General features: G+C 58.3%; 1 protein-coding gene and 4 gene segments (V, D, J or C); all 5 read left to right on the forward strand.

The window, feature by feature from the left end:
• The window catches only part of LOC115344795, a 30,855-nt gene extending 19,159 nt beyond the window's left edge, over positions 1-11,696 (forward strand). The window contains 1 exon segment of the V gene segment in view: positions 11,147-11,696. Coding sequence covers positions 11,147-11,463 — 317 coding nt within the window.
• Positions 1-17,574, forward strand: part of LOC115345015 (M1-specific T cell receptor alpha chain-like) — a 290,271-nt gene that overhangs the window by 156,482 nt on the left and 116,215 nt on the right.
• LOC115345024 lies at positions 1,715-3,656 on the forward strand. The segment is given in 2 exon segments: positions 1,715-1,936; positions 2,271-3,656. Coding segments are annotated over 2 exon segments (397 nt in total).
• Positions 9,845-10,778, forward strand: LOC115345021. The segment is given in 2 exon segments: positions 9,845-10,045; positions 10,380-10,778. Coding segments are annotated over 2 exon segments (399 nt in total).
• Positions 15,555-16,856, forward strand: LOC115345023. The segment is given in 2 exon segments: positions 15,555-15,776; positions 16,111-16,856. Coding segments are annotated over 2 exon segments (396 nt in total).

Consider the following 17,574-nt stretch of genomic DNA (forward strand, 5'->3'; position numbering starts at 1 on the left):
TCATACTGAACTCAAAACATAGCACTGTGCCAGCTACTAGGAAGGCAATTAACTCTATCCCAGCTGAAACCAAGAGAGCCTGGCACAATGGCCAAGAAGGGCTAAAGGTCGTTATGAAGCCTTTATCACCTGCAGCTTGCTGTCTCCTGCAGCTACAGTCCTTGCATGTAGTTTCTTCAGCATCTGCTCACCGATGTGTGCGGGTTATGAGTTGCGCGATACAAGTTGAGTCACGAGTTAGAAGTTGCAACTTAGGAATTAGAGAACTTGTGCATTAGAAACCTCATGAATTAAGTGATGAGTTAGCGAGGTCCCATGTTAGACTGGTCTGTGAAAGTGGGACTGAGCCCTCGCTCGAGATGTTTGTTTTCTTTCCTAATGAGCTCATAAAAGAAAGAATAACTGACAGAATACATAATTTACAGTCCTGTAAATTTGGGAGATACGAGCGGACCGTGACATGCTGCTCCAGCGTGGCCTTATCCATGGGCCACAGTCCATTCAGGGGAGAACCCGCTCTGGCATGGCCTTAAACACGAGCCACAGTCCCTTCAGGGCTGTACAAGTTTCAGCATGGCCTTATCCACAGGTCACAGTCTCTGCCACTCAAGCTCACACTGGAGTTCCTGCAGGTCCGGGACAGCAGCACAGGAAGAGCAGCAACGCTCCGGCCATCTGCCAGCCTGGATGCACGGCCATTGCTGTTGGCAAAATCTTCCTGGGCCCAGCACAGTGCACTGGATAAGCACTAGGGCAAACAGCAAAAGCAAAATGCAGCCACTAAGAAGCACTAGACTGTAAAATGGAGCAAAGCAGGCGAGGCCTGTGGCAAGCAGAGGAGCCTGCCAGTTCATAGGTAAACAGCTTGAGAGCTCTAACTTCGGTCCAGCACACTCCACTCAAACCTGTTGTTCTGTCAAAAAACTCGTGCCCCATGCTGGGCACCAAAAGGGACCTCTGAGGGTAAACCCTGGTAGGCAGCTAAGTGCCACACAGCTTCTCTCTCACAGCCCCCTCAGCAGGATGGGGGAAAGAATCAGAGGGGGGAAGGAAGAGAACACGTGGGTTGAGAGAAAGGCAGTTTAGCTGCAAATATTTCTTCACTAGGGAGTCCTGCAAAGGCCTAAGAGACATTAAAACTTTTGCTTACCCAGCGTGCTGTGAGGAGGAGGCAGTGTTGGAGCTGGGGTTCGTACAAAGGGATCCCCCTTGCTCTGGCCATGACAGCCTCGAGGGGCTTAGTTGCAGTAGCGGAGCAGGCTCTCTTTGGGCTAGATGAGTGCAGGAGGGAAGTTCAGACTGGACATTAGGAAAAAGTTCTTTACTGAGAGGCTGGTCAGTCACCGGAACAGGCTCCCAAGGGAAGTGGCGCCTCTTGGCGGGGCTTGGCTCCCCGGGGCACGGGGAGCGTCCTGCGAGGGGACGCTGCGGGCCGGCAGCCCGTCGCCGGCGCTGGGGCTGGGGTCGGCCCCAGCTGCGCCTGGCCGAGGCGCCGACCGCCTTCGACAGGGCTCGGCCGGGCGACGAGCCGGGACAGCGCCGGAGCCGCGCCGGGAGCCGAGGGGCAGGAGCCGTGGCGTCCCGGGGCGCCGCGCTCGCCCTCTGCCGACGCCCCTGCCCCGCGGCCCTCCCCGCGCCGCCCCTTCTCCTGCCGCGAAGGGGCCGCGGCCCCGGGGGGCCGGGCCGGGAGCCGAGGGCCGGGCCGGGGCGGGTCTGTTGGGGGCGGGCAGAGGCGTCGGCGCTGCCCCGGCGAGGGGCCGAGCCGGCGGGGCGCGCAGAAGCCGGCCCGAGCCCGGGCCCGAGCGCGGCTCCGCTCGGCTCCTGTGCGGCTCCCGGCGGGCCCTTCAGCCCCGGCCGGCCCCGGCGCGGCAGGGCACGATGGCGCCCGGGCTGGGGCCGTGGCTCCTGGCCTTGTCCTTGGCCGCGGGGCCGGCAGGTGAGAGCCGGGCGGGGCGGGCGGCGAGCCCGGGGCTGGGCCCGGGGCTGGGGCTGCCCGGGGCCGCGGCTGCTCCGGCGCCGGGCGCGCTGTCGCCGGGCGCTGGCCTTCCTTGGCGGGGAAGCGGGGAGCGGGTGGCGTGGGCGGGCGGGGGAGAGGGCGAGGGAGGGCGGGGGAGAGGGCGAGGGAGGCTTTCGGGCAGCGGGTCGGGGCGCAAGTGTCGGGAGCAGGCGCGGCTCAGCCCCGGGCCGGCTGGGGCTGTGCCGGGGCGGCGGGTGAACGTCCTCGGGCCGTGGGCGCGCCCTGCCCGGCTGCCTGCGCTCTCCGTCCGCAGGGCTGTGGGCGCAGCTGAGGCTGCTGGAGGACGGCGGAGGGCTGCGAGCGCCCGGGGAGACCGTGCGCCTCTCCTGCCGCGGATCCGGCTTCGACTTCGGGGAATATGAAATTCTGTGGTACCGTCAGGCAGCCGGCGGCAGACTCGAGTGGGTGTCCTTACATCAGCTGGGATTCCTCATTCATTCGATTCGGGCACTCAGTGCAGGGTCGAGCTACAGTGTCCCGGGACAATTCCCGGTCCGAGTCGATTCTGTCCCTGCGGGCCCTGCAGCCCCGGGACTCTGCCCGCTACTTCTGCACTGTTCACACGGGGACAGGAAATCCAGCTGAGCTTTAACACAAACCTCCTGCCAGGGTCCCAGCTATGGGCCTCAGAGCTGGAGAGGAGACTGTTCTCACAGCTGTTCAGTGCTGCTCCCAGAGAGTAGTGTCGTTACAGCATACAGTTTACAAACGTTTGATTCTGACAGGGACGTTCTCAGTGCTTTTGTCCCCTTCTGCTCTAGCCCTTCTGCTTGCCTTCTTCCCATGTCTCACACCAATCCTCCCTCCTCTCACACTCTGACACCTCTTCACCTTTGGAAACCAGTTTTGCTGTTTCCTGCAGTTCCCAATAGGACAGCTGCCCAGTGATGGCCCAGCTGGTGAGATGTGTGAATAGCCCTGCACTGGTTTTGGGCAGGGCTCAGGTCAACTCAGTCCAGCCAGGAGTTTTGCTCCCTTAGGAGAGAGCAGAGCTAACGGGGAAAGTAGGGACGGTCACTTGGGAGCTCACTGGAGAAAGGGGAAGTCTGTGCTTCTCTCCCTGATCTGAGACTGTAGCAGGAGCAAGAGCTTGTGAGCATGTGGGTGTGCAGCTGCTGGAGATCACAAGCAGTAGCCCAGGGAAGTGGCAGAGTAAAGGAAGCAATTGCTTGAACTGTTCTTGCCTGTTCATCCGTGTCTCCTGGGGTTGCAGGTGCCCTTTCTCAGGTGCAGATGGAGGCTATGGGCCCCATGGTAGGGAAGGTCTCAGAGTCTCTCACACTTACATGCCACATCTCAGGTGTACCCATCAGCGACAGCAACTACGCTTGGGACTGGATCCGGCAGAGTCGTGGCAGAGACTTGCAGCATATAGTGTTGCAGTACCCTTTCACGGGACTGCAGCACATTGCTTCATCCTTGCTTGAATCTCAGGCAGGGCCAGGGCAGAAAAGGAAGGAGGGGCTTTAAATCCAGCCAGGTCTTTTGTGGTTGGCTGCAAGAAGGTTTCTGAGGAATAGTTTGGGCTGGCTTGCCCAGAAAGGGGCACAGCAGTGCTGCAGTAGCAGCAGGAGCCACAGAGTCTCTCCCAAGCACACACAAAACCCATCTGAATGTGCTGTTAACCTTCTTCCATTCTTCTCAGTCTCTCCCGCGGGCAGAAAGCAGCAGAGAAAGGGGGTTCTTTAAGAAGAAGCTCAACAACCCTTGAAGAACTGCAATTGGAAGATGAACATCCAGACTTGAATCGAGTTTTGAGATGTCCTGTTGTTCAAGTTACCGCAGAGTCTGCTGATATAGCTAGGACAACACAGGCTCAGGATATGCTTGTGTCTTCTGTGGCAGCTCACGCAAAGACACCCATATAGCCACAGCCCACTCCTGACATCTTTGAATGTCTAGTGTGATGGTATGAGTAGAGGTAGAGGGGCCTACCCATGGAATAATTAATGTGTGCATGCAAAGGCTTCATGGCAATGTCACCTGCAGGACAATGCTCACCCATACTGTGTGTCCACAGAGGCTTAACCGTCCCTTGGACTCCCTGTATTGGAGCTGTGTTGGCGGAAAGACTTGGCTTAGAAAGGCTTGGCCTACAGGTGCAGCCAGCATTTTCCAAATCCTGGAGAGACTGGCCAGGGATGACTTTCACAACATGGCCATTCTAGTTTCATAGCAGCCAGTTGCATTCTTTGACATACGGAGGCTGTGCACTGTTATTTAGGCCCCATGCTGTGGCATGCGCCCCGGCCAGCCCAGCATTCTCTGGTATACATGCTGCCTAATGCTGCAAAGGGAGCTGTTTGCACTCTGACTGCTGCAGATGTCGGTGTGTGGACTTGCTTTGCCACCAGCACACTGACCAGTTGTGGGCGGGCTTTCAGAGCTTGACTGTCCAGGGAGTCCATGGCTGCACCTCCCAATCGTAGCACTCCAGACACCTCTCGCCTCGTGCTATGTTTTGCATACTGTGAGTGAATTGCTAGCTGTAATTCTTATCTTTTTGGAGTATATGAGGAATAATGGGCACCTACACTGCAACCCCAGGAAAGATTGTATTTGTTTCCTTTTTTGGAGTTTTCCATGTGAACAGGGCAGCTGTAGGGTGATCAGGCACTAGAGATGGCGCAGGTCTGTGAAACAGTAACAACAGTTCGACTAGCTAGCTAATGAACCGGTGTAACAGGTACCCAGCACCTGGAGCTGTAGTAAAGATGAGAACATGCATCAGGGCAGACACCACATGGGTGGCAACTCCAGGCTCTTCCACTACAATTTGCCAGCTCAGTTTATCCTGCAGCAGGGAAGTGTGGAGCACAGCGCACTGCAGAAACTCCTGAGCTGCGTGCAACCCAATACAAGCCTGTGCCCTCTCAGGTCAACCTATTACGTGGATCACCAAGTCGTCCCTGGAAAACAGTCTTCTGGCTGTGACCACTGCAGTCACGCAATGCACTTGAGCTTTGGCCAGTGGGTTTCCCATTTCCATCATTTCACTTGTTTTGGGTTTGTGTGGTGGGTTTTGGTAGCAGGGAAGGGACTGCAGGGATGGCTCCTGTGAGAAGCTGCTAGAAGCTTCCCCAGCTCCAAGCTGGACCCGCTGCTGGCCAAGGCGACCCAATCGGTGACGGTGGTAGCACCTCTGGCATAACATATTTAAGAAGGGGAACCTGCAGTGGAGAGGTGTGAGAGAGTGAACTGTCATCTTGAGCCATTTGTCTCAAAGACTGTTTGCTGTGAGAGACTGAACTGTGAACTACTTGTTTCAAGCCATTTGTCTCTGGGATGGCCTGTTTAAGCAGGACACTCCTCTGTCCATACAGAGGATCAGCAGGCCACTGAGGCATCCAGGGGAGGAGATGGGCTGGAGCCAGCGAAGCAGGCAGGAATGTGGAGACTACCATTGACATGGAAACTGTAGTCTTTGAGATAAGGTACTGGTTTCTGGTGTTGATCACACGAAGGTCGAAGGTCGTGTGATAGACAAAACCTGCAGCGCATGAACAGTGCGTGAACAGTACATAAGTGCATGCATCTGACTACACCCTATAAAAAAACCGTGGAGACAAGCCGTGGTGTGCAACCATCCCTGAAGAACTGAAGACTGAGGACCAACAGGATGCCGCTGGATCCATGGTGGTGACTATTCTTGCAACCCTATCCCAAACGCTTGCTTCATTTCTGCCTTTTTCTTCCACTGTATCCTAGCGCTACTATTTTCTACTTTTGATAATTTTGATAATAACAGCTGGTTTGGGTATACAGCATTTGGCCTCGTTTGTGGCTTAATCTTGCTCTTCGGATCATATCGAAACCTTCCCTGACATTGGATTGGGAAAAGAGGGGAAAGTGGAATGTGGGAGAAACACCTATGCAGACACCGAGGTCAGGGAAGAAGAAGTGGGAGGAGGTGCGCCGGAGGATGTGATGGCCCTGCAGCCCGTGGTAAGACAGCGGGCAGTTCCCCTGCAGCCCAGGGAGGTGAGCGGGGGAGCAGATGCCCAGTTGGAGCCCGTGGAGGATCCCACGCCAGAGCAGTTGGATGCCCCTAAAGACAGCTGGGACTCTGTCGGAAAGGCGGTGCTGGAGCAGGCTGTGCCTGAAGATCTGCAGCCCATGGAAAGGAGCCATGGCAGAGAAGTTTGTGAAGGACTGCAGCCCATGGGAGGGACCCCATGCTGGAGCAGGGGAAGAGTGAGGAGTCCTCCCACTGAGGAGGAAGGAGCAGCAGAGACAAGGTGTGATGAACTGACCCCAAGCCCCATTCCCCATCCCGCTTTGCTGCTGGCGGGGAGGAGGTGGAGAAAACGGGGAGTGGAGTTGAGCCCGGGAAGGAAGGAGGGGTGGGGGGAAGGTGTTTTAAGATTTGGTTTTCCTTCTCATTAGCCTTGTTTTGATTTGTTTGGTAGTAAATTCAACTGATTTTGGTTTTTTGCCCCAGGTTAAGTCTGCCTTTTGCCCGTGACCATAAGTGGTGAGTGATCCCCCCCGTCCTCGTGTCAGCCCATGAGCTTTTCCTTGTATTTTGTCCCCCTCATCCCACTGGGGCCACGGCAGAGAGGAGTGAGAGAGTGGCTTCGTGGTGCTTTGTTACCGGCTGGGCTTAAACCTCGACACCACTTGATCTGTTGCCAAGAGCGGTTTGGAGTGAAGTGATGGGTGAACATCCCTGCTGGATTTTCAGGGATGTTTCAGGGTGAAGAGATCCAACCGAGAAGGTCTGCCATACAGGGATGAGTAGGGCACGTACTGACCCTGTGATGTGCTTTCAGGTCCCACTTCTGCTATATTCCCGTGGCCTGGTACTGGCAGCGTCTCATCAGGCCCACACAGCACATGCTCCCAAGGAAGGGCTGGGAGCCTCCTGCGGCCCCACAGGTGCTGTCACCAACAAGAGGTTTTCCCACGGTGCCAGCCATAACTGCCGTATGCTGGGCATTGCCACAGTGGGGCCGAAGAACCCCTTGTAGTGTCCTGGCAGGAACGAAAGGAGGACACCTAAGGGTGCCCTGACAATGTCAACTACTTGTTCTTTACCACCTCTGGGCATTCAGGTTGGGAGCTGTCACAGGCCAGACCAGTGCCAAGGGAGTAACGGGGCTGTTCCTGGGGCATAGTGCCAGGTGATGGTGGGTCAGGCAGGGGTGACTGTGGTGAAAGCCAGGGGAAGGTGAGAGGAAGATATTCTGGCTATGTGGACTCTTGTGTCCGTGGGCTTATTTCCCATCCTGGGTAAGCGAGATGAGGAGACCCAGCTCCTTGAGCATATCCCTGTCGCCCCAGCACCTGCCTACCAGCATCTCCCACAGCCCACCTCTGCTGTTTCCTCAGCGTGGAATGGATGTGGACCATAGCCTGGTGGCACTGGTCCCCAGCAGGACAGCCCGGCAGGAAAGAAGGGCAACAAGAAGCTGCAAGAGATGGGAGGGGATATTAGCAGTTGGGGGCGGGGTGGGGGGTGAGTAGCTCTGTGGTGCAGAAAGGAAGGGTGTGGGGCAAGGAGGTAGGATTGTGTGGGGTTGTTTCTGCACCGCGTCTCTTGTCCTGGCGGGCAGGGGACGGGAGGGAGGCTCGGGTGTAGGCATGTCTCGTGGTTTAACCCCAGCCAGCAACTAAGCACCACGCAGCCCCTCACTCACTCCCCCCCACCCAGTGGCATTGGGGAGAAAATCGGGAAAAGAAGTAAAACTCGTGGGTTGAGATAAGAGCAATTTAATAGCATATAAAAAGAAGAAACTAATAATGATAATGGTAACACTGATAAAGTGACAGCAGTAGTGATAAAAGGATTGGAATATACAAATGATGCACAGTGCAATTGCTTGCCACCTGCCGATCAACGCCCAGTTAGTCCCCGAGCGGCTATCCCCCCGCCCCCACTCCCCCCAGTTTCTATACTAGATGTGACGTCACATGGTATAGAATACCCCGTTGGCCAGTTTGGGTCAGCTGCCCTGGCTGTGTCCTTTGCCAGCTTCCTGTGCCCCTCCAGCTTTCTCGCTGGCTGGGCATGAGAAGCTGAAAAATCCTTGGCTTTAGACTAAACACTACTTAGCAACAACTGAAAACATCAGTGTTATCAACATTCTTCTCATACTGAACTCAAAACATAGCACTGTGCCAGCTACTAGGAAGGCAATTAACTCTATCCCAGCTGAAACCAAGAGAGCCTGGCACAATGGCCAAGAAGGGCTAAAGGTCGTTATGAAGCCTTTATCACCTGCAGCTTGCTGTCTCCTGCAGCTACAGTCCTTGCATGTAGTTTCTTCAGCATCTGCTCACCGATGTGTGCGGGTTATGAGTTGCGCGATACAAGTTGAGTCACGAGTTAGAAGTTGCAACTTAGGAATTAGAGAACTTGTGCATTAGAAACCTCATGAATTAAGTGATGAGTTAGCGAGGTCCCATGTTAGACTGGTCTGTGAAAGTGGGACTGAGCCCTCGCTCGAGATGTTTGTTTTCTTTCCTAATGAGCTCATAAAAGAAAGAATAACTGACAGAATACATAATTTACAGTCCTGTAAATTTGGGAGATACGAGCGGACCGTGACATGCTGCTCCAGCGTGGCCTTATCCATGGGCCACAGTCCATTCAGGGGAGAACCCGCTCTGGCATGGCCTTAAACACGAGCCACAGTCCCTTCAGGGCTGTACAAGTTTCAGCATGGCCTTATCCACAGGTCACAGTCCCTGCCACTCAAGCTCACACTGGAGTTCCTGCAGGTCCGGGACAGCAGCACAGGAAGAGCAGCAACGCTCCGGCCATCTGCCAGCCTGGATGCACGGCCATTGCTGTTGGCAAAATCTTCCTGGGCCCAGCACAGTGCACTGGATAAGCACTAGGGCAAACAGCAAAAGCAAAATGCAGCCACTAAGAAGCACTAGACTGTAAAATGGAGCAAAGCAGGCGAGGCCTGTGGCAAGCAGAGGAGCCTGCCAGTTCATAGGTAAACAGCTTGAGAGCTCTAACTTCGGTGCAGCACACTCCACTCAAACCTGTTGTTCTGTCAAAAAAACTCGTGCCCCATGCTGGGCACCAAAAGGGACCTCTGAGGGTAAACCCTGGTAGGCAGCTAAGCGCCACACAGCTTCTCTCTCACAGCCCCCTCAGCAGGATGGGGGAAAGAATCAGAGGGGGGAAGAAAGAGAACACGTGGGTTGAGAGAAAGGCAGTTTAGCTGCAAATATTTCTTCACTAGGGAGTCCTGCAAAGGCCTAAGAGACATCAAAACTTTTGCTTACCCAGCGTGCTGTGAGGAGGAGGCAGTGTTGGAGCTGGGGTTCGTACAAAGGGATCCCCCTTGCTCTGGCCATGACAGCCTCGAGGGGATTAGTTGCAGTAGCGGAGCAGGCTCTCTTTGGGCTAGATGAGTGCAGGAGGGAAGTTCAGACTGGACATTAGGAAAAAGTTCTTTACTGAGAGGCTGGTCAGTCACCGGAACAGGCTCCCAAGGGAAGTGGCGCCTCTTGGCGGGGCTTGGCTCCCCGGGGCACGGGGAGCGTCCTGCGAGGGGACGCTGCGGGCCGGCAGCCCGTCGCCGGCGCTGGGGCTGGGGTCGGCCCCAGCTGCGCCTGGCCGAGGCGCCGACCGCCTTCGGCAGGGCTCGGCCGGGCGACGAGCCGGGACAGCGCCGGAGCCGCGCCGGGAGCCGAGGGGCAGGAGCCGTGGCGTCCCGGGGCGCCGCGCTCCCCCTCTGCCGACGCCCCTGCCCCGCGGCCCTCCCCGCGCCGCCCCTTCTCCTGCCGCGAAGGGGCCGCGGCCCCGGGGGGCCGGGCCGGGAGCCGAGGGCCGGGCCGGGGCGGGTCTGTTGGGGGCGGGCAGAGGCGTCGGCGCTGCCCCGGCGAGGGGCCGAGCCGGCGGGGCGCGCAGAAGCCGGCCAGAGCCCGGGCCCGAGCGCGGCTCCGCTCGGCTCCTGTGCGGCTCCCGGCGGGCCCTTCAGCCCCGGCCGGCCCCGGCGCGGCAGGGCACGATGGCGCCCGGGCTGGGGCCGTGGCTCCTGGCCTTGTCCTTGGCCGCGGGGCCGGCAGGTGAGAGCCGGGCGGGGCGGGCGGCGAGCCCGGCGCTGGGCCCGGGGCTGGGGCTGCCCGGGGCCGCGGCTGCTCCGGCGCCGGGCGCGCTGTCGCCGGGCGCTGGCCTTCCTTGGCGGGGAAGCGGGGAGCGGGTGGCGTGGGCGGGCGGGGGAGAGGGCGAGGGAGGGCGGGGGAGAGGGCGAGGGAGGCTTTCGGGCAGCGGGTCGGGGCGCAAGTGTCGGGAGCAGGCGCGGCTCAGCCCCGGGCCGGCTGGGGCTGTGCCGGGGCGGCGGGTGAACGTCCTCGGGCCGTGGGCGCGCCCTGCCCGGCTGCCTGCGCTCTCCGTCCGCAGGGCTGTGGGCGCAGCTGAGGCTGCTGGAGTACGGCGGAGGGCTGCGAGCGCCCGGGGAGACCGTGCGCCTCTCCTGCCGCGGATCCGGCTTCGACTTCGGGGAATATGAAATTCGGTGGTACCGTCAGGCAGCCGGCGGCAGACTCGAGTGGGTGTCCTATATCAGCTGGGATTCAGATTCCACGAAGGAGTACGGGGCAGGAGTGCAGGGTCGAGCTACAGTGTCCCGGGACAATTCCCGGTCCGAGTCGATTCTGTCCCTGCGGGCCCTGCAGCCCCGGGACTCTGCCCGCTACTTCTGCACTGTTCACACGGGGACAGGAAATCCAGCTGAGCTTTAACACAAACCTGCTGGGGCCCGGCCCAGGGTGCACAATATTTGGAGCCAGCAAGTGCTGAGGTGGCTCAGGGCTGTTCCCAGGAAGAGATTGTCTATCAGTGCACAGTGCAGGTGGTCCTGGCTTTCGGGAAGAGCTCCTTTCCCAGCACTGCCAATTTCCGTCTCCTGAGTCCCAAAGGCAGTGTTTTATTCTGAGAAGGTGGTTCAATGTGTTTCCGTCACCCAACTAGGCCGGCTGCTCTGCCTGCCTGCAGCCCCTCTCTGCCCTCCCTTGGCCCCTTCTTCCCTGGGGTACCCAAAGCACTGGGGCTTTGGCAACACCATTGCCTGGCAATGCCATTGCCTGCTTCCATTGACCCTTTTGTGGGCCATTGCCTTGCACCAGTGAGAGTAAAGCAGTCATGGAACAGCCCTGCTTTTGTTTCAGGTGCATTTCAGGGTGATGAGATCCAAGCGATGAGGTCTACAGTGTGGTGGCAAGCAGGGAATACTGGGACCTTACGATGCACTTACAGCTCCAATGCCTCCTATATTTACGTGGCCTGGTATCAGCAGCGTCCCGGTGGACCGCTGCAGTACTTGCTGCAGAGCAAGGGCCGGGGAGGCTCCTACAGCCACACATCCCCTTTTGCCCGCAAGAGGTTTTCCTGCCAGGCTGACGAGAGCTCCGGGATGCTGATCATCACCGGGCTGGAGCTGGGGGACAGTGCGCTCTATTACGGCACCCTGCAGGGACCAGAGTGAGAGACACTTGGGGCGTGCCTGAGCAACATCAGCTTCCACCCCTCCTGCTGTCCCCTCCTGCACCTTCGCGGGAGTCACAGCCCATCTCAGTGGTGAGTCAGTGAGTGGACTGTGCCTGTATTCAGAGAGAGAGGGGTGTCATCGTGGCTGGGTGCTGTCAGTGGTCCAGAGAATAGAATAGAATAGAATAGAATAGAATAGAATAGAATAGACTATTTCAGTAGGAAGGGACCTACAACCATCATCTAGTCCAACTGCCTGACCAGTTCAGGGCTGACCAAGTTAAAGCATGTTATGAAGGGCATTGTCCAAAGGCCTCTTAAACACTGACAGGCTTGGGGCATCAACCACCTCTCTAGGAAACCTGTGCCAGTGTTTGAGCACCCTCTCGGTAAAGAAATGCTTCCTAATGTCAAGTTAGAACCTCCCCTGGAACAGCTTTGAACCATTCCTGCGCATCCTATCACTGGATCCCGGGGAGAAGAGATCAGCACTTCCCTCTTCACTTCCCCTCCTCAGGAAGCTGTAGAGAGCAATGAGGTCAGCCTTCAGCCTCTTTTTCTCCAAACTAGGCAAGCCCAAAGCCTCAGCTGCTCCTCATAGGACATGCCTTCCAGCCCTTATGGGGGGAATCCTGATGTGGGAAAGCTAAGCAGAGCAGATCTGTGGGCAGAGAGGAGCTGGGGAGAGATGAGCAGGAGCCGCTCCGGCCGTGTGTAACACCCTGTGCGTGGTGTCGTTGCCCATCCTTGCGAATTGGACAGGGGCAGAGGAGGAGTTGGACGTTTCCACATGGGAACTTAGCACACCCTTCCCAGCCTTTCACGCTTTGCGTAAATTGAGGAGATGATCCTTCCCCTCTACTCACAGAATCACTTAACGACTGCATTTGGAAGGGACCTCCAAAGGTCATCTGGCCCAACCCCTCTACTCCAGCAAGGCTACCTAGAGCCGGTTCTGTTGCGCAGGACTATGACCAGACATCTTTTGAAAATCTCCAAGCATGGAGACACCACAAGCTTCCTGAGCAACGTGTGCCAGTGCTTGCTCACCCACATGCTGAAAAAGGATTTTCTGACGTTCAGAGGGATACCTCGAGATATCGCAGCCTGTTCATCCTTGTCTCCTGGGGTCACGGGTGCCCTTTCTCAGGTGCAGACCAAGGCCTCAGGCCCCACAGTAGGGAAGGTCTCAGAGATACCTGCCGCATCTCTGGTGCGCACATCATCAACGGCAGCTACACTTGGGACTGGATCTAGCAGAGTCGTGGCAGAGACCTGCAGCATATAGTGTTGCAGTATCCATGCTTAAAATCCTGATCCATGGCTCTTTGCAGGGGAACCCCAACAAGGAGCATATGGAGGGTGCCCACCACCAGGACTATACTCCAGCCGTCCATGAGCTTGGGGCATAGGGAACCCAGCATGTCCTACCATGTCGGGACAGCCCCAAGTGGCCCAGGGCACCTTAGGCCACCCTGGCCCTGCATCCCCCTGCTTCTCTTCCTGGCCTCAAGCCTCCAGTTTCAGTGGGCTCCTCTACCCTCTGCAACTGCCTTTTTCCACCCTGGTCCTGGAGATTCCCTCCCCAAAGGGACATGTTGGAGCACCCATCAAAAGAGAGGAGAGGGAAGGGATGCAGAAAGTCTGTGGAGGGCCAGTGTGGAGTGGGCAATGCTCCCCCAAATGGTGGTAGCAGTCAAGAGGGTGACACTGTGTCAGGGCTCAGTAGGTGTCCCCTCCTGTGGTTGTAGGGGAGCTCTGAGTTCCTGCTGAGTACGGTGAGCACAGAGAAGGGAGTGACCCTGCTCTGCTGAGGAGCCCCAACAGCCTGGTCCCTGCTGAGTCCTGTGCACGTGAGTTTTGGGGATGAGCTGGGGGGCTTGAGCCTACACATATACCCCAGAGGCTCAGTGCCGCGGACACCCGAGATCTCACCTGCCCTTTGCTGCCTTTGCTGCTTGGCGGGGTCTGGGAAGGCTTTGATGTGAAGAGGCAGCGGGAGAAGTGTCAGCAGGAGGGAGCACATGCCAGAGTAGGGTGCTGGGCCAGAGCTGAGGGAGCAGAGGGGGAGCATATCTGCCTAGGGGTGCCCTGTCCAAGCGGAGTTGGGCTCAGGGGGCTCCCATCCAGGAGCAGCATCTCAGCAGCACCAAGGGACAGGGGCCCCCAGGGAAGACAACCTGCCAACCCACAGGGCCAGTTCCTAAGTCCCAGCAGCACTCTCCAATTCTTTTTGAAGAGGAAGATCGGGGTTGGCTCAAAACCAACATGTCACCTTCTACCCACCAGAGGTTTTCCTGCCAAACGAGGGCTCTGTTATTGCACGCTGCAGGGTGAGAGACACCTGGGAGTGCACCAGCAGCTTCAACTTCTTCTGCTCCTCCAGCCCCACCTCTCGCCTTCACTGTTATCTTAGACCAAAGGTGCGACTAGGAGCGACTAGGACTGACCGTAGTGACAGGCTGCTAGGAAGAAAATTAACTCTGTCCCAGCTGCATCCAGTACAGCTACTCAACACCTTCTGACCCTGCTTCAAGCAGGAGAGTTCAGCTAGACCTTTTGCAGAGGTCCATTAGAGCCTCAACTCTTCTGCCATCCTAGGAGCAAAACTGGTGCTTCTTCTGCTCCACTTTTCTTATGCCCTTTCTGGGGAGCCTGAGAGGACGGCATGAGGCCTGATGGGCAGCCAGAGCTTTTAAGAGACAGCTTTGGGGGCTGGAAAGGCTGTGGGAGTACTCCTGCACTATTGGGTTTCTGACTGGGGGAACACCTCTAGTCTTTGCCCCTGACCTCATGCGCTTCAACACCTGTACCCCCTGCACTCCTCCAGCAGTGGCCTTTGGGTGTGATGAAATGCCCTCCCCTGCCCTCCATTCTGTCCAGGAACCCTGCCTCCAGCAACAAGCTGTGGCCCGCAGTAGGCCTCTCAGGCCCCAGGAAGCAGCCACTCAACCACCCAAATGGCGATGCATGTTATTCCCCGTCCTTCCGATGCCGGGCTCTGGGTTTGTGTACGTGGTTGTCCAAACTCATCACATGCGTATGTAGCTGTCTCTGCACCTTTACAGAAGAACAACACACAGTAAGCTCTAACAGAAGACGACACACCTTACACGCAGCAGACGCCAGTTATACAGAAACCATAACCATGCTGACTAGCTCTCCTGCCTCCTCTGGGGGCTACTTTTTTACCTGCCCATATTACTTTTGTATCACTTGCATTTTTCTCTCTTGCCTTCCAGCTTTGAACTCCTGTAAAACAGCTGTTTCTGGAAGTCCTCAGGAGAGAAGCAAAGTCCGAGTTTCCGTTTTCCCCTTTGCCCTGGCACATACCACCTACAAAACCACAGAAAGATTGTGCACATTGCCTCTTGTCCTGTCACTGAGCACCACTGGAAAGAGCTTGGCCCTGCCTTCCCTACAGCATCCCTTCATATGTTTCATATATTGATGAGATCCCCCCCCCCGAGCCTTCTCTTCTCCAGGGTAAACAGTCCCAGCTCCCTCAGCCTTTCCTCAGGTAAGAGGTACTCCAGTCCCATTATCACCTTCGTGGCCCTCCACTGGCCTCTCTCCCGTATGCCCAAGTCTCTCCTGCAGTGGGGAGCCAAGAAGTGAAGGTAGCACTCCAGGCGTGACCTCGCCAGTGCTGAGTAGAGGGGAAGGATCACCTCCCTGAAACACTCCTGGCAATGCTTGCTAGCACAGCAGCCCGTAGCACTCTTTGCTGCAAGGGCACTGGCTTGCGCATGGGAAATGTGCGTCCATCAGACGCTTGGGTCCTTCTCTGCGAATGTGGTTTCCATGTGAGCAGCCCCCAGCCTGCCCTGGTGCACGGGGTTGCTCCTCCCCGGGTGCAGGACTTCGCTCTTGGCCGTGTTGAAGCGGAGGGGTTCCTGCCAGCCCACTTCTCCAGGCTGTCGAGGTCCCTCTGGATGGCAGCACAGCCCTCCGCGTGTCTCGGTCCCCGCGGGCGGGGGATGGGAGCGCGGCCAGGGCGGGCTGGGGGTGCGGGGCACGGGGAGCGTCCTGCGAGGCGGGACAGCGCCGGAGCCGCGCCGGGAGCCGAGGGCCGGGCCGGGGCGGGTCTGTTGGGGGCGGGCAGAGGCGTCGGCGCTGCCCCGGCGAGGGGCCGAGCCGGCGGGGCGCGCAGAAGCCGGCCCGAGCCCGGGCCCGAGCGCGGCTCCGCTCGGCTCCTGTGCGGCTCCCGGCGGGCCCTTCAGCCCCGGCCGGCCCCGGCGCGGCAGGGCACGATGGCGCCCGGGCTGGGGCCGTGGCTCCTGGCCTTGTCCTTGGCCGCGGGGCCGGCAGGTGAGAGCCGGGCGGGGCGGGCGGCGAGCCCGGCGCTGGGCCCGGGTCTGGGGCTGCCCGGGGCCGCGGCTGCTCCGGCGCCGGGCGCGCTGTCGCCGGGCGCTGGCCTTCCTTGGCGGGGAAGCGGGGAGCGGGTGGCGTGGGCGGGCGGGGGAGAGGGCGAGGGAGGGCGGGGGAGAGGGCGAGGGAGGCTTTCGGGCAGCGGGTCGGGGCGCAAGTGTCGGGAGCAGGCGCGGCTCAGCCCCGGGCCGGCTGGGGCTGTGCCGGGGCGGCGGGTGAACGTCCTCGGGCCGTGGGCGCGCCCTGCCCGGCTGCCTGCGCTCTCCGTCCGCAGGGCTGTGGGCGCAGCTGAGGCTGCTGGAGGACGGCGGAGGGCTGCGAGCGCCCGGGGAGACCGTGCGCCTCTCCTGCCGCGGATCCGGCTTCAGCTTCGGAGGTTACGCAATTAGGTGGTACCGTCAGGCAGCCGGCGGCAGTCTCGAGTGGGTGTCCTACATCAGCGGCTCCTCGGGTTCTAAGGAGTACGGGGCAGGAGTGCAGGGTCGAGCTACAGTGTCCCGGGACAATTCCCGGTCCGAGTCGATTCTGTCCCTGCGGGACCTGCAGCCCCGGGACTCTGCCCGCTACTTCTGCGCTGTTCACACGGGGACAGGAAATCCAGCTGAGCTTTAACACAAACCTGCTGGGGCCCGGCCCAGGGTGCACAATATTTGGAGCCAGCGAGTGCTGAGGTGGCTCAGGGCTGTTCCCAGGAAGAGATTGTCTATCAGTGCACAGTGCAGGTGGTCCTGGCTTTCGGGAAGAGCTCCTTTCCCAGCACTGCCAATTTCCGTCTCCTGAGTCCCAAAGGCAGTGTTTTATTCTGAGAAGGTGGTTCAATGTGTTTCCATCACCCAGCCAGGACGGCTGCTCTGCCTGCCTGCAGCCCCTCTCTGCCCTCCCTTGGCCCCTTCTTCCCTGGGGTACCCAAAGCACTGGGGCTTTGGCAACACCATTGCCTGGCAATGCCATTGCCTGCTTCCATTGACCCTTTTGTGGGCCATTGCCTTGCACCAGTGAGAGTAAAGCAGTCATGGAACAGCCCTGCTTTGTTTCAGGTGCATTTCAGGGTGATGAGAGCCAAGCGATGAGGTCTACAGTGTGGTGGCAAGCAGGGAATACTGGGACCTTATGATGCACTTACAACTCCAATGCCTCCTATATTTACGTGGCCTGGTATCGGCAGCGTCCCGGTGGACCGCTGCAGTACTTGCTGCAGAGCAAGGGCCGGGGAGGCTCCTACAGCTACACAGCCCCTTTTGCCCACAAGAGGTTTTCCTGCCAGGCTGACGAGAGCTCCGGGACGCTGATCATCACCGAGCTGGAGCTGGGGGACAGTGCGCTCTATTACTGCACCCTGCAGGGACCAGAGTGAGAGACACTTGGGGCGTGCCTGAGCAACATCAGCTTCCACCCCTCCTGCTGTCCCCTCCTGCACCTTCGTGGGAGTCACAGCCCATCTCAGTGGTGAGTCAGTGAGTGGACTGTGCCTGTATTCAGAGAAAGAGGGGTGTCATCGTGGCTGGGTGCTGTCAGTGGTCCAGAGAATGGAATAGAATAGAACAGAATAGAATAGAATAGAATAGAATAGAATAGAATAGACTATTTCAGTAGGAAGGGACCTACAACCATCATCTAGTCCAACTGCCTGACCAGTTCATGGCTGACCAAGTTAAAGCATGTTATGAAAGGCATTGTCCAAAGGCCTCTTAAACACTGACAGGCTTGGGGCATCAACCACCTCTCTAGGAAACCTGTG

Source organism: Aquila chrysaetos, chromosome 8 (assembly GCF_900496995.4).
Source record: "Aquila chrysaetos chrysaetos chromosome 8, bAquChr1.4, whole genome shotgun sequence".
NCBI lineage: Eukaryota > Metazoa > Chordata > Aves > Accipitriformes > Accipitridae > Aquila > Aquila chrysaetos.